This window comes from Garra rufa, chromosome 10, assembly GCF_049309525.1.
Source record: "Garra rufa chromosome 10, GarRuf1.0, whole genome shotgun sequence".
NCBI lineage: Eukaryota > Metazoa > Chordata > Actinopteri > Cypriniformes > Cyprinidae > Garra > Garra rufa.
In genome coordinates, this window is record NC_133370.1 from 5,390,689 (window position 1) to 5,405,636 (window position 14,948).

The 14,948-nt window shown below is 36.0% G+C and overlaps 1 protein-coding gene across 1 annotated transcript in view; it reads left to right on the forward strand.

Moving 5' to 3' along the window:
* Positions 1-14,948, forward strand: part of mtcl1 (microtubule crosslinking factor 1) — a 124,132-nt gene that overhangs the window by 65,417 nt on the left and 43,767 nt on the right. The window contains 1 exon segment of the mRNA XM_073848773.1: positions 13,481-14,881. Within this exon segment, the coding sequence (XP_073704874.1) occupies positions 13,481-14,881 (1,401 nt within the window).

Sequence of the window (14,948 nt, forward strand, 5' to 3'; positions counted from 1 at the left end):
AAATTTATATGCCACAATTCTGAATTTCTTTCTCACACAATTATAAATGTATACTTCACAATTCTGGCATTTCTGACTTGAATTATTCTCATACGCTTCTTTTAAGTAATGTCTATTTGGTTGAAATGTAGAAAAATAACCTTTTTTATTTCTTTATTTTCCAATCAGATCACCACAGTAATTTAGTTTGTGGTTTGCTGGATTAAAGTGGAGCTATGTGGAGTTATCAGAACAAACTCAAAGACTGTGAGGGCTTGTGTCATTTGTCAGGCAGCAGATGTCCTGTGTTTCAACAGGGATGTGTGTTTGTGACTTTGGGTCGACCTCAGTTTTATCTGTGCTCAGTCATAGCCGGACTGCAGAGTCAGTCACTCTGTCAGCTAAGGTTAGATCAGCACTAGATATTAGATATCAGTCAACCTTCATTAGATGTAGTTCAGTCCATCCTCCAGTTCTGCAGGCTGTATGCAGTAAGATATATATAATAAATCTGAATCTGATATAAGATTTTATGTCCACAGATTCATGCAGTTATACATAAAAATACCTAAAAATCTCAATTATAAAAACGTTTTACATTTTAAATATACAAATCTACTCTTTTTTAAATATTTGCTTTAAATGAAAAATGTATGGAAGCCTGTTTCTGCCATGGAATAAAAATAATAATAATAATAATTACTTCTTTTTATCTTGCAATTCTGAGAAAAAAAAGTCAGAATTATGTTTTTCTTTCTTGCAATTCCAAGTTGACATCTCGGAATTCTGAATTTGTATCTCACAATTCTTTTTCCTCTGAATTATACATTTAAATGCTACATTTCTGACTTTTTTCTTAGAATTCTGAATGTATATCTCACAATTCGGAAATTCTTTCTCACAATTATAAATTTATATCTCACAATTCTGACTTTTTTCCTCTGAATTATAAATTTATATGGCACATTTCTGACTTTTTTTTAGAATTCTGAATTTATATCTCAGAATTCAGAATTTCTTTCTCACAATTATAAATTTATATCTCACAATTCTGAATTTTTCCTTAGAATTTTGAAATTATGGCTCACAATTCTGACTTTTTCTCAGAATTCTGAATTTATATCTCAGAATTCAGAATTTCTTTCTCACAATTATAAATTTATATCTCACAATTCTGACTTTTTCCTTAGAATTTTGAAATTATGGCTCACAATTCTGACTTTTTCTCAGAATTCTGAATTTATGTCTCAGAATTCAGAAATTCTTTCTCACAATTATAAATTTATATCTCACAATTCTGAATTTTTCCTTAGAATTTTGAAATTATGGCTCACAATTCTGACTTTTTCTCAGAATTTTGAAATTATGGCTCACAATTCTGACTTTTTCTCAGAATTTTGAAATTATGGCTCACAATTCTGACTTTTTCTCAGAATTATGAATTTATATCTCACAATTCTGACTTTTTCCTTAGAATTTTGAAATTATGGCTCACAATTCTGACTTTTTCTCATAATTATGAATTTATATCTCAGAATTCAGAATTTCTTTCTCACAAATATACATTTATCTCACAATTCTGACTTTTTTTCTTTAGAATTTTGAAATTATGGCTCACAATTCTGACTTTTTCTCAGAATTATGAATTTATATCTCACAATTCTGACTTTTTCTCAGAATTATGAATTTATATCTCACAATTCTGAATTTCTTTCTCACAATTATGAATTTCTTTCAGACAATTATGAATTTATATCTTACAAGTCTGACTTTTTCCTCAGAGTTCTGAATATCTCACAATTCTGACATTTTTCCTTAGAATTCTGAAATCATATCTCACAATTCTGACTTTTTTTTCAGAATTCTGAATTTATATCTCCCAATTTTGACTTTTTTTCTCACAATTCAGAGTTTATATCTCTGAATTGTCGGAAATTGTCCAAAAAGTCTAAATTGTGAGATATAAACTGACAGAATTTGAGTTTTAATTGCGAAAATTGTGTTTTAAATTTATTTATTTTGTAGCAGAAACATGCTTTCATAGAAATGTTTGCATTTCCCTATATACAGATATATTTGTGTATACAGGGGATGCAAGCATATACAAATAAATGGGGAAATGTACAACATGTAAAAATCAGAGTCTGTTTGCTAAAATAAAACTCATCCTGCTGCTTTGAATGCCAGAATCTTCTTTTGTGCAGATTCATTAATTGGTGTATTGAAGTGTTTTTTGAGTGGTGAATAAAGAATGGCTGAATGTATTCTGCTTCGTCCACAAAGACCTCCTGCTGGAGACGGCAGATGGAGACCAACCTCACGCAGAGTTTTGGGAACACTGATCCCAGACCTGTAGATGACACTTCAGCCTTTTCAAACCAATTGACACGTTCTGAAGTGAGATCAGCTTGGCTCTGGCTTTATGGGCTGTTTTTAGGGCGAGAGAAAAACCTCTATCTGCAGCAGAGACAGATGACTGAAGCTTTGTGCTCATGCTAAATAGAACACGAGTTTGTAAGTGTGTTTCTGTCTAATTTCATCACTCCAAAATGTTTTAACTAAATTCCCTCCAAAACACATTCTAGCCTTTATTCAATTGTTGAATACTTTAAACATTTAATATGTTACTATGTAAACTCAGTGACCCCCCCCCCCCTCATAATTGCAAAGAAAAAAAATTAACCTGATCAATTTTATGTTTTGCAATCAAAATCCTGCAAAAATATGGCATATATACACCATTCTACATTTATATCTCACAATTCTGAGTTTGTACTGTATCTCCAAATTGTCAGAAATTGTCCAAAAAGTCAGAATTGAGAGATATAAACTTATCTTTTTCTCAGAATTCTGAGTTTATATGTCACAAGTTTGACTTTTATTCAAAAAAATAAACTAATTTACTGTGGTACATTGGTTGGCACTGATTCATTTTATGTTTTGCAATCAAAATCCTGCAAAAATGTGGCATATATAGCCTAAAGACTAGGACTAACATTGTAAATCTGTTAATTTACCCACTCTAAATACCATAAAACATTATTTTTAGTTCGTCACGCCGTTCTACGTTTATATCTCACAATTCTGAGTTTGTACTGTATCTCCAAATTTGTCCAAAATTGTCCAAAAAGTCAGAATTGTGAGATATAAACTCAGAATTCTGACTTACTTTCTTGCAATTCCAAGTTTACATCTTAGAATACTGACTTTATATCTCACAATTTTAACTTTTATAAAAAAAAAAAACCTAATAATAATAATCATTTTCTGTGGTACATTGGCTGGCACTGGTTAATTTAATTTTTTGCAAATAAAATCCTGCAAAAATGTGGCATATATAGCCTATAGACTAGTACTAACATTGCAAATCTGTACATTTACACGCTCTAAATACCAAAAAAAACATGATTTTTAGTTTATGGCACGCCGTTCTACGTTTATATCTCACAATTCTGAGGTTGCACTGAATCTCCAAATTGTCAGAAATTGTCTAAGAAGTCAGAATTGAGAGATAGAAACTCATAAATATTACTTTCTTTCTTGCAATTCCAAGTTTACATCTTAGAATTCTGACTATTTTATCTTGAATTTTAGCATTTTTTTTTCCTCAGAATTATGAGTTTATATCTCACAATTTTGACTTTTATTAAAAAAAATTCTTTGGTACATTGGTTGGCACTGATCAATTTTATGTTTTGCAATCAAAATCCTGCAAAAGTGTGGCATATGTAGCCTACAGACTAGGACTAACGTTGTAAATCTGTTAATTTACACACTCTAAATACCATAAAACATGCTTTTTAGTTTATGTCACGCCGTTCTACATTTATATCTCACAATTGTGAGTTTGTATTGTATCTCCAGATTTGTCCAAAATTGTCCAAAAAGTCAGAATTGTGAGATAATAATAAACTCAGAATTATGACTTTTTTTTATATGTTACAATTTTGACTTTTATTCAAAAAAATAATGATAATACATTTCTGTGGTACATTGGCTGGCACTGCTCAATTGTATTTTTTTGCAATCCTGCAAAAACGTGGCATATATAGCCTACAGACTAGGACTAACATTGCATATCTGTTCATTTACACACTCTAAACACCACAAAACATGATTTTCCACTTGTTTGCTATCTTTGCTATCTAAGTCGTGTCTATTTGAGTAGAATACAAAATCATTCATATATTTTTGTATTTATTGTACTATATCTACTCTAGATGATCTGATCTGTTGTGCTGTTTCTGGATCATGAGGCAGGAGCTGTTTTGATCTGTTTCTGTCATCCTGATGTACTGGTCTGTGTTGCGGGGATGAATGTTAGCTGTCAGTCTGTGGATGGAGGGCGGGCGGAGTGGAATCGGAGGATGGGTGGTGATCTGATTTGGGACGAGGCCAGGCAGCAGGATTTGTCGACTGTAGTTAGACTGTGATTATCTAAGCCTGAACGCACCACTGTTGTGAGCACGATCTGTCATGTAGCTGGCCTCTTTCTGATTTCCTCTACTTCTACTACTTGACATTTGTCCTGTACAGTGTATTCTGTTGCTTAGAGGTTGCTGTTTACATATGCTAGCATTCAAAAGAGAAAAATGTTTGAAATTAGTCTCTTATGCTCATCAAAGCTGCATTTATTTGATTAAAAATACAGTAAAAAAAATTAAAATTGTGAAATATTATTACAATGTCAAGTCAAGTCAAGTCACCTTTATTTGTATAGCGCTTTTAACAATACAGATTGTTTCAAAGCAACTTCACAGTATTTAAACAGCACAATAGTTGTTGTTATTGTAAACAATCAATTTTCAGTTAAAGGCAGTTCATCAATGATTTCAGTGATATCATCATCCAGTTCAGTTCAAACAGTAAACAATATTGCTGGAAAGTGTCCCCAACTAAGCAAGCCAGAGGCGACAGTGGCAAGGAACCAAAACTCTACAGGTGATAGAAATGGAGAAAAAAACCTTGGGAGAAACCAGGCTCAGTCGGGGGACCAGTTCTCCTCTGGCCAGATGAAAACCAGCAGCTTGTAACAATGTCAGATTGCAGAGAACAATGTAAAATAACTGTTTTCTTTTTGAATAATGAAGATTTCCCCCTCAGTTTCCATTGTTTAACTTAAAGGAAAGGTTAGAATTTTGTGAATTTTTCGAATAAAAGATCTAAAGGATAAACAATGCAGATATTTTCACAGTCACCTTTGCTCTTATTTACCAAGGGTGCCAATATTTGTGGAGGGCACTGTATCATAAAATGTAATTTATATTTGTGCTCAAAGCTGAATTTTCATCACCATTACTTGTCTTCCACATCACATGATCCTTCAGAAATCGTTCCAATATGCTGATTTATTATTAATCAGTGTTAAAAACAGTTGTGCCGCTTCATACTTTTGTATAAAAAAAATATTTTCTTGGTGAAAAGCAAGTCTAGAAGCAAGAATAGTCTTATCTTTAACGGCATGTGAGAGCGTATACTGTCGTTTAACACAGAGGGTTCAGTTTGTTTTATTTTAAATCAGGCATTGTCACTAAGCTACACCCGTTACATTACATAAGTCTCTAGGAAACACATGCACACAGGCTGCAGAGTACAGGCGCGCTGTAATGCCTTTCCAATTAGATAATCGTGCAAATGTAAGAGGGACAGAGATCTGAGGATGACAGAAGAAATGCACATGTTGGTTAATCTGTTATAAAAAGAGCACTTTGTTTATCTGTTTCATTAAACACTTAGATCACCATGTGCTCCTTTAGAGCAGATGCATGGCATTACTATTGCAGATTTAAAGCATGCTTTTAAACTGTATTGTATGTGTGTTATGGGATGGAGAAAATTAGACCGAGAGTGTTTTGTGGACTAATGCATTAATGCATTTGTGTAAATTAATCTGTGTGTGTGTTATGGTAACATATTGCAATCTCTCTGTCAATTGCAAAAGTCATTGCCACAATGCTAATTCTGTTCTGAGTGGTTTCCAAGGCAGTGCGATGTGGCTACTAAGATCTTCTGAGCATTTTTATAGCATGTTAGGCATTGCTGTGCAGTTGCTAGAGTGTTGTAGATGGTTGCAAGGTCATTGCATTCAAAGTATACAACCTTATTAACCAACTAGATAAAAAAAGACAAACTTTAGGTTGGTTTTAGCATGATAAGCAAGTTGCTAACATGTTTCTAGCATGATTAGCTAGTTATTAACATGTTATTAGCATGATTAGCAAGTTACTAGCATGTCAATAGCATGTTTCCAACATGATTAGCAAGTTGTTAGCACAATTCTAACATGTTTCTATCATGATTAGCAAGTTGCTAGCATGTTTTAAGCATTATTAGCAAGTTGCTAGCATGTTTTTAGCATTATAACATGTTTCTGGGCTGACTAGCAAGTTGCTAGCATGTTTTTAACATGATTCTAGCATGATTATCAAGTTGCTAGCACGTTTCTAACATGATAAGTAAGTTGTTAACATGTTTCTAGCATCATTAGCAAGTTGCTAGCACGTTTCTAACATGATAAGTAAGTTGCTACCATGTTTCTAGCATCATTAGCAAGTTGCTAACACATTTCTAACATGATAAGTAAGTTGCTAGCATTTTTCTAGCATCATTAGTAAGTTGCTAGCACGTTTCTAACATAAGTAAGTTGTTAACATGTTTCTAGCATCATTAGTAAGTTGCTAGCACGTTTCTAACATGATAAGTTGTTAACAAGTTTCTAACATGATTAGCAAGTTGCTAGCACGTTTCTTACATGATAAGTAAGTTGCTAGCATGTTTCTAGCATCATTAGCAAGTTGCTAGCATGTTTCTAACATAAGTAAGTTGCTAGCCTGTTTCTAACATGATAAGTAATTTGCTAGCATGTTTCTAGCATCATTAGCAAGTTGCTAGCACGCTTCTAACATAAGTAAGTTGCTACCATGTTTTTAACATGATTAGCAAGTTGCTAGCATGTTTCTAACATGATAAGTTGCTAGCATGTTTCTAACATGATAAGTTGCTAGCATGTTTCTAGTATCATTAGCAAGTTGCAAGCACGCTTCTAACATAAGTAAGTTGCTACCATGTTTTTAACATGATTAGCAAGTTGCTAGCATGTTTCTAACATGATAAGTAAGTTACTAGCATGTTTCTAGCATCATTAGCAAGTTGCTAGCATGTTTCTAGCATCATTAGCAAGTTGCTAGCACGCTTCTAACATAAGTAAGTTGCTACCATGTTTTTAACATGATTAGCAAGTTTCTAGCATGTTTCTAACATGATAAGTTGCTAGCATGTTTCTAGCATCATTAGCAAGTTGCTAGCACGTTTCTAACATGTTTCTATCATGATTACCAAGTTGCTAGCATGTCATTAACATGTTTTTAACATGATTACCAAGTTGCTAGCATGTTTCTAGCATGATTAGCAAGTTGTTAGCATGTTTCTAGCATAATTAACATGTTACTTGCATTATTAGCATATCATTAGCAATTTTTATGGAAATAATGTGCTAATCATGTTAGAAACATGTTAGCAAATTGCTAATCATGCTAGAATCATGCTAGCAACTAGCTAATCATGCTAGAAACATGTTAGAAATGTGCTAGCAACTTGCTAATCATGTTAGAAACATGCTGGAAACATGCTAGCAACTTGGATGCTATAAACGTTCTAGCAACTTGCTAGCACATTTCAAACATGTTTCTAGCACGATTAGCTAGTTGCTAGCATGATTCTAGCATGATTAGCAATTTGTTAAAATGTTTCTGACATGATTAGCATGTTTTTACGTGTCATTAGCATGAGATGACAAGTTACTATGTTGCTAGCATGATTGTAGTTGCTAGGCTAGGCTAGATAGTTAAATAGATTAGAAATGTTAGAATGAAAGTTTGAATGGATTAGAAATAGTTCATAAAAGACAAAGAGTATAGAATACCCAAGAGGCGAAACTCTGTTGCTGTTTTGGTAACAGCCACTAGGTGGCGCTTCAGTAGCGCGGCCGCCATTCTGGAGTGAAAATTCCAACCGGACAACAGCACAGAAGCAGACAGAATGACAACGAAATAGAAGTCAAAGTGGAAATAAAAGAACACAATGACTGCAGGGAGGTAGTGTGTGACCTTAAAAAGTCACTCTACACTGTTAGATTTATTTTACGGATCAGAATTCATCATATCTTACGCACCCAAAATTTTCACAGCCAATTCAGAAGTGCAATAGACAATTTCTCAAATTAAGTCATCAGTAAATGTTGTGACTACTACAGTAAAAGTTGTATTGTATTATTATATATGTTTTATGTTATCAATTGTGGAATCCAACCATTACATTTGAGGCAGCCTGTTGTATTTTTATTTTATGCAACTTAATGCATTTACTATTACAATTATTATTTACTATTATAGGTCTGAAATATATATTGTATTTATACATATTGTACGTGTTAAACCCATGGATCACACTACAATTATCGATGAACTTACAGAACATGATGTATTGCTGTGTCTTTCATAACTAAATAATTAAATAATTTTGGAGTTTTTAGTCATGCTTTAACGGACATTAATATAAGATAATACTGCAAAAACAGTTTACTGTTAAGCTGTTATATTCCTGTTGTATATTTTAACATTCCCAATTTTATGATGCATGTCTTTAATTTAATTATATATGTTGGTATTAGTTCAACGTTTATAATGCTAGAGCAAAGATTTTGCAAAAAATAAATGCTAGATAAAGTCTGTTTTTGATAATATACGTTATTTTGTGTCGTCATATTTTTTAATTGCATTAATAACAATGGTTAGGGTACGTACAAAATATACAAAAATCCTGTTAATAACAAACGAGTTATGGTTTAATAATTAACAGAAGTAGCCCAATATACACTGTAAAAAGTTTTCACCAGATTCAACTTAAAAACCTAAGTTCAGCAGCTGCCTTAACCTTTTAAGTTAAATCAGCTTAAAACTACAAGTCATTTTAACTTATTACAATCAAAATTAGTTGATTTAACTTGTGAATTTAAATGACTTAAGTTGGTTTAACTTAACATTTTAAGGCAGCTGCTGAACTTAAGTTTTTAAGTTGAAACTGGTGAAAACTTTTTACAGTGTAGCCTAATACAAAAATTCTTAAGAAATAAACGGAAAGGAGTAAAAAAAATATATTTAAAAATGTTGTCATGATTCAGGTTGTGTATTTTAGCTGTAAAGTACTTTTTTTTTTTTAACAAAGCAGCTGATATTTGCCATAGCGACAGCATGGAGGTAGTGGACTGCCGAGTGGCTTTCACTCCAAAATGGCGGAAGCGTAGGGCTGCTACTGGGCGGCGCTGTTGCAATGGAACGTTCTATTGACTTTCACTTCTTGTCAGTATAAGTTCTTTGTAAAAGAGAAGCTTCAAGGGATTTGAATTTTGACAGTTGGAGTTTGAATAGTGTTGATCATTTGAACATTCCGTCAATGTAAATCTATGGGATTTTGATGATTTATAATCTTCAGTTTTATGAAGAGTGTAAGTCGGATCAGTCTGAAAATATACAGCACACTCAGTGAGATCAGTCTGAAGAGCTGGGCTGAGTTTGGTGGTGCTAGCTTGAAAGCTCTAGGAGGAGTAGAGACAAAATACAAGCAATATAAGTCTTTGGATAAATGCATGAATGTAATGTAATGTAATGTAAAATGCATGCATGTGATTTGAGGAATCATTCATGTCTGGAGCGTGAGTTGTCCAATACGAGTCATGCATTAAACTTCAGTGCTTAGTCTGAGCAGTTTGTTCAGATCACTAACTCTCTGAGCAATCGTAGTAGTGATGCTCGACTTGGCATGCCTAGAAATGTCATTTTTTCCCATGTTTGTGTGGTGTCTAGTGGGGATGACTTCATTGGAGGATGTCTGAGTGAATGGGAAAATTGTAACCATATTGCTCACTCGAGCCCACATAGAAATGACATCACCTCATCTCATCCCCTCCTATGTTTTGCAGCGGTATCCAGGCTCTCTCTCGCACTGTTGCTTGTGTGTTGATGAAAAAGTTTCAGTCTCCCTTCTCTCCTGTGCCCATCTCACACTTTCCATCTGTCTGGCCATAAATGACTCAAGCTAACGCAGCCATCAGCAGCAGCTATTTAAGTTCAGCGTATGACTCAAGATAGACCAACACATCCGTAAGCAGGGCAAAGTTTACCTACTTAACTCTCGATTTAAGTAAGAGATCGTTTGTGGTCAGCCAATGGTTATGGCAAAATAATTGGATGTGTTCGTATTCCTGGGAGCTAGCTTTGAAGATATGGACTTTAATTAACTTGCTCAGTACAATTCTCTTCAAACTGTTGCTCTACTATCGCAGTAGTTGATTTGAAGAAAACCTCTTGTGGCAACACTGAGAATGCAACTTGTGATTCATCCTAAACAGATGCAACAACCTGAAAATGCAGTGCCTTGCAAAAGTATTCATACCCCTTCATTTTTTTCACGTTTTGTTGTAGCATTATGGTACACTGCTTTAAATTAGTTTTTCCCCCACATCAATTTACAGAACACTTTTCAGATTTCTCAAAACTGTTTCAGTATTCCTCAAAATGAATAAAAACAGTGAAATTCCACTCAGAATATGACACAAACCTAGATTAATTAAATATGTTAAGTAATACAAATATCCTTTATGTATTTAATCCCATTTTATTAACCAGTGTCTTTGTTGCCGACCTTCGATGATCCAGTTCATCCATACTAATAAGCAAAAATTACTCAAGGTAATCTAATATTTGTAATTTCCCTATGGAGTTTTCATTTTTTCTTCTGGGGTCTACTGTGCAGACGTGAATTTACTTTTCTCTTAGCCTGAGGCTTTTGGTGTGAAAAGGCTTTTACATTTGCAAAAAATAGAACTTTTTATATTAAAAACAAACAAGCAAGCCCTGCCTAGATTTAAAAGTAACGCAGAAGTAATGTAACAAATTACTTTCTATAAAAAATAACGTAATTAGTTGCTTTTTCAGGGAGTAACTCAATTATTGTAATGCATTAGTTTTAAAAGTAATTTTCCCAACACTGGTTCCAGTCATTATTTCACATTTTTGAATTTGAGAAAGTGCAAAAGAAAAGCACTTGAAGTTGAATATCTCTGAAACTGGTAATCTTAAACTTGCGTTGCACAACATTGCTTATTCTATGCATTTTAGTTTTTAGGTTCCAGAATTGTCTTTATTAACAACTGAACACCTGCAAAGCCAATGCAATTTGTTTGTTATGCATGAAGTGTTATATTTCTTTTGTAGTTTTCTGAGATATAAAGAAGAATTCTGAAAACAGCAGAGTTTCATTTAAATAGTAAGATCTGCCATCAGGGCCATGCCTTGCAATTCACATGAAAACAGGTTTAAGTTTGAAATGGTATTCACAATTCATGGTCTGTTCCAATCAGATGCTAAAAAATTTAATTCAAAATGACTAATACATTTACAAAAGCTTCTTTGTGCCCATTTTTCCATGAAGGTTACCAGCCCTGGTAACTGAAATCAAGATGTTGTTTAGAAGTCACTGACTCTCACATTTTATTAATCTGCGCTGTGTTCTTTACACCTTCTAACTTCGCTCTTTTTGCCTTTCAGACTGCTCTGCGGAGGCGAGGCAGTAGAGAAACCTTCAAAGATAAGAAGTCTTTAACTCAGGTGTGTACAAAGAAACAAAGATCAGTTTACAAGATTCTTTACTGGCATCTGTGATTTCATGAAGAACCTTTAACTTCCATTAAAACTTTACATTGCACAAAACATTCTATCTAGTTGAAAAAGGTACTTTAGATTATACATTTATGTTTTCTGATTAAAACATTTCAGGAATTATCTCCATATAGAGGACTTCTATGGTGCACGCTGATTTGAACTTCCAAAATGTAGTTTCAATGCAGCTTCAAAGGGCTCTAAACGATCCCAGCCGAGGAAGAAGGGTCTTATCTATATAGCGAAATGATCCGTCATTTTCTATTAAAAAAAATTAAAATGTATATACTTTTTAACCTCAAATGCTCGTCTTGTCCAACTCTGTGTTCCGGTTCAATACAGTTAGGGTATGTCAAAAATGTCCCATCTCATTTTCTCCTTCAACTTCAAAATCGTCCTACATTTCTGCAGAAGTACCAACCCAGTGTACATAGTGAGCGTGCAAAGAAGGTCAAACGCCCTTTACAATAAAAAAGGTAAAACATTGATGTAGAACGATTTTTAAGTTGGAGGTGAAAATGAGATGGGAGTTTTTTGACCTACCCTAACTGTCTTCAACAGGACTGTACAGAGTATGCATGTGCATGGCAGAGCTAGACAAGACAACCATTATTCCTCGTCTGGGATCATTTAGAGCCCTTTTAAACTGCATTGAAACTGCATTTTGGAAGTTCAAACTAGCAGGCACCATAGAAGTCCACTACAGTATATAGGGATAATTCCTGAAATGTTTTCCTCAAAAAACATAATTTCTTTACTACTGAAGAAAGAAAGACATGAACATCTTGGATGACAAGAGGGTGAGTACATTACCTGTAAATTTTTGCAACTGTTCATTGAAAGGTTCTTCTATGGAATGGCTTTGACCATCCCCCTTTGGAAATATATATTTGTAAGAGTGCACTACTTGTAAAAGGGGTCATCAGATGCTCATCAGTCCATATGATTCTTTAGGGTCTTAATGAAAAGTCTATAATATACTTTGGCTTAAAAATTCTCAATAGTGGTGTAAAAAAACACCCTTTTACCCTGTCAAAATCAGCTCTGCAAAATTACAGCTCATTTTATTGCGTGAGCCCTTTAAATGCAAATGAGAGCTAATGCATTTAGCTGTGTTTATCGGCGAAACTTTACAACAAGCACATTATTAAAAAAGGCCATCTGCAAAGATGCATAAAAAACCCTTATACTCACTTCTGCTGTGGGTGAAGGTGCATCCTGAATAATTCACAAGAACAAAGACGCATATGTAGATCGGGATCGGCACTTTCCATTTGAAAACGCAAGTAACGTTTAACCTCTGCATCTTCAGCGGCTCAGATGTCGGGAGTAAACGACGACTGCTATGTTCATTATTACATCCAACAACAGAACACCTCAATCGCTCTATTAGAGTCTTCCCCTACACACAATGGCGATCGTCTTCCGTCTGTTTCAGCTCGGTGAGGGTAGGTCTAAGGTAAGGGGCTCATGTCAATCAACTGTGTTTTGTCACAACGACAAGAAGCTGAGAATGACCTGATTTTAAAAAGGGGATTTTATTTTTAAAGATTCAAAAAATACCACTGGGTGGATTTTTATCATTGTAGGGTGGTTGTGTACATTATGTATTACATTAATGTTCAAACAACATGTAAAAGTTAGTTTTGCATCTGATGACCCCTTTAACTATATAGACAAAAGAACCTCTAGACTTCTCATATGTTGTCCAGGCTGATTAATCTGTCAGTATTTGGCCATTTTGAAATGGTATTGCATTTTACATTCACTTATTTCTTTGTTTCCAGGAGGACAGTGCGGATCTGCGCTGTCAGCTACAGTTTGCCAAGGAAGAATCGGCTCTTATGCGTAAAAAGATGGCTAAAGTTGGTCGTGAGAAGGATGAATTGGAACAAGAATTGCAGAAGTATAAATCAGTATACGGCGACGTCGACAGCCCTTTACCCTTGGCGGAGGTGACCGGTGGAGGTCCCCACACCTCTCGGGAAGCCGAGTTGCGATTACGCCTCAAACTGGTGGAAGAGGAAGCCAACATCCTAGGGAGAAAGATCGTAGAGCTAGAGGTGGAAAACCGCGGCCTCAGGGCGGAAAACGAAGACCTACGCTGCCAATACGAGAGGGACTGCTTTGGACGCGAACCCTTCTCAAGTGTCCCTACCTCGCCGTACGGTGCCGATGCCCTGGAATCCGCGAGTGAACTGCGACGGCACTTGCAGTTTGTGGAAGAGGAGGCAGAGCTGCTGCGCCGCTCCATCTCTGAGATCGAGGACCACAACAAGCAACTGACGTCCGAGCTCAACCGCTTCAAATTTGGGCCCACCCAAGCCGACCGAGAGTCAGAGGGAGCTGAGGGAGGAAATGGTGGCACGCTTAAACCTGGTAACGGAGGAGGTAATGGTTTCTCGGGAGCGCAGGAGGAGCTGAAAGCCGCAAGACTCCAGGTCAACGAGCTGAGTGGGAAGGTGATGAAGCTGCAGTATGAGAACCGGGTGCTAATCTCTAACATGCAACGCTGTGACCTGGCAGCACACTTGGGAATACGCACCAGTAGCCCACGGGATAGTGACGTGGATAGTGATGCCGGGAGAAGAGAAGCAGAGGAGGACGAAACGGCCAGGCTTTTGCTGCTCCACCCCAAACGTGAAGGTCCTGTTGGTGGGGAGAGCGATTCTGATGACTTGTTTGAGAAGACGGCGACTTCTGGATTCGCCAGTGGTGAGAAACCCTCAGATCCTGGCGAACTGGGAGTGGCTGAGTTGGTCCAGCGGAGACGGGAAGACCGGGAGACGCTCAACAATGTTAGGCGTGAAGCTGAGCGGCTTGGAAAGACAGTAGACCGGCTAATCACAGATACGGACAGTCTAATCCGGGAAGGTCGTCTGGTTGTCCTTGGAGGGGAACTCCTTGCGGAAGGTTCGGAGTTCAGAGGCGATGGGGACTCTGCTGAATCTAAACCCGACTCTCAGGTGCTGGATTCCATCAACACCCGCATGAGGGCTTTCCGTACTGAACTCCAGCAATTCGTGGACAAAGTGGACCACCTAGGGGAAGGTCTAAGGGATCGCGTTGACGACCTTTCCCCCATGCCCAACCTCACAGAATCTAGCAGCTTCCTTTCCACGGTTACCTCGATGTCAAGGGACTCGCCCATCGGGACTCTAGGAAGGGATCTGGTGACGGATTTCCAGGTAGGTCATGTGCAACTCTACCTTTTCATCTTTTACTATTCAGTGTTTGCCGTCACATGCGATCACA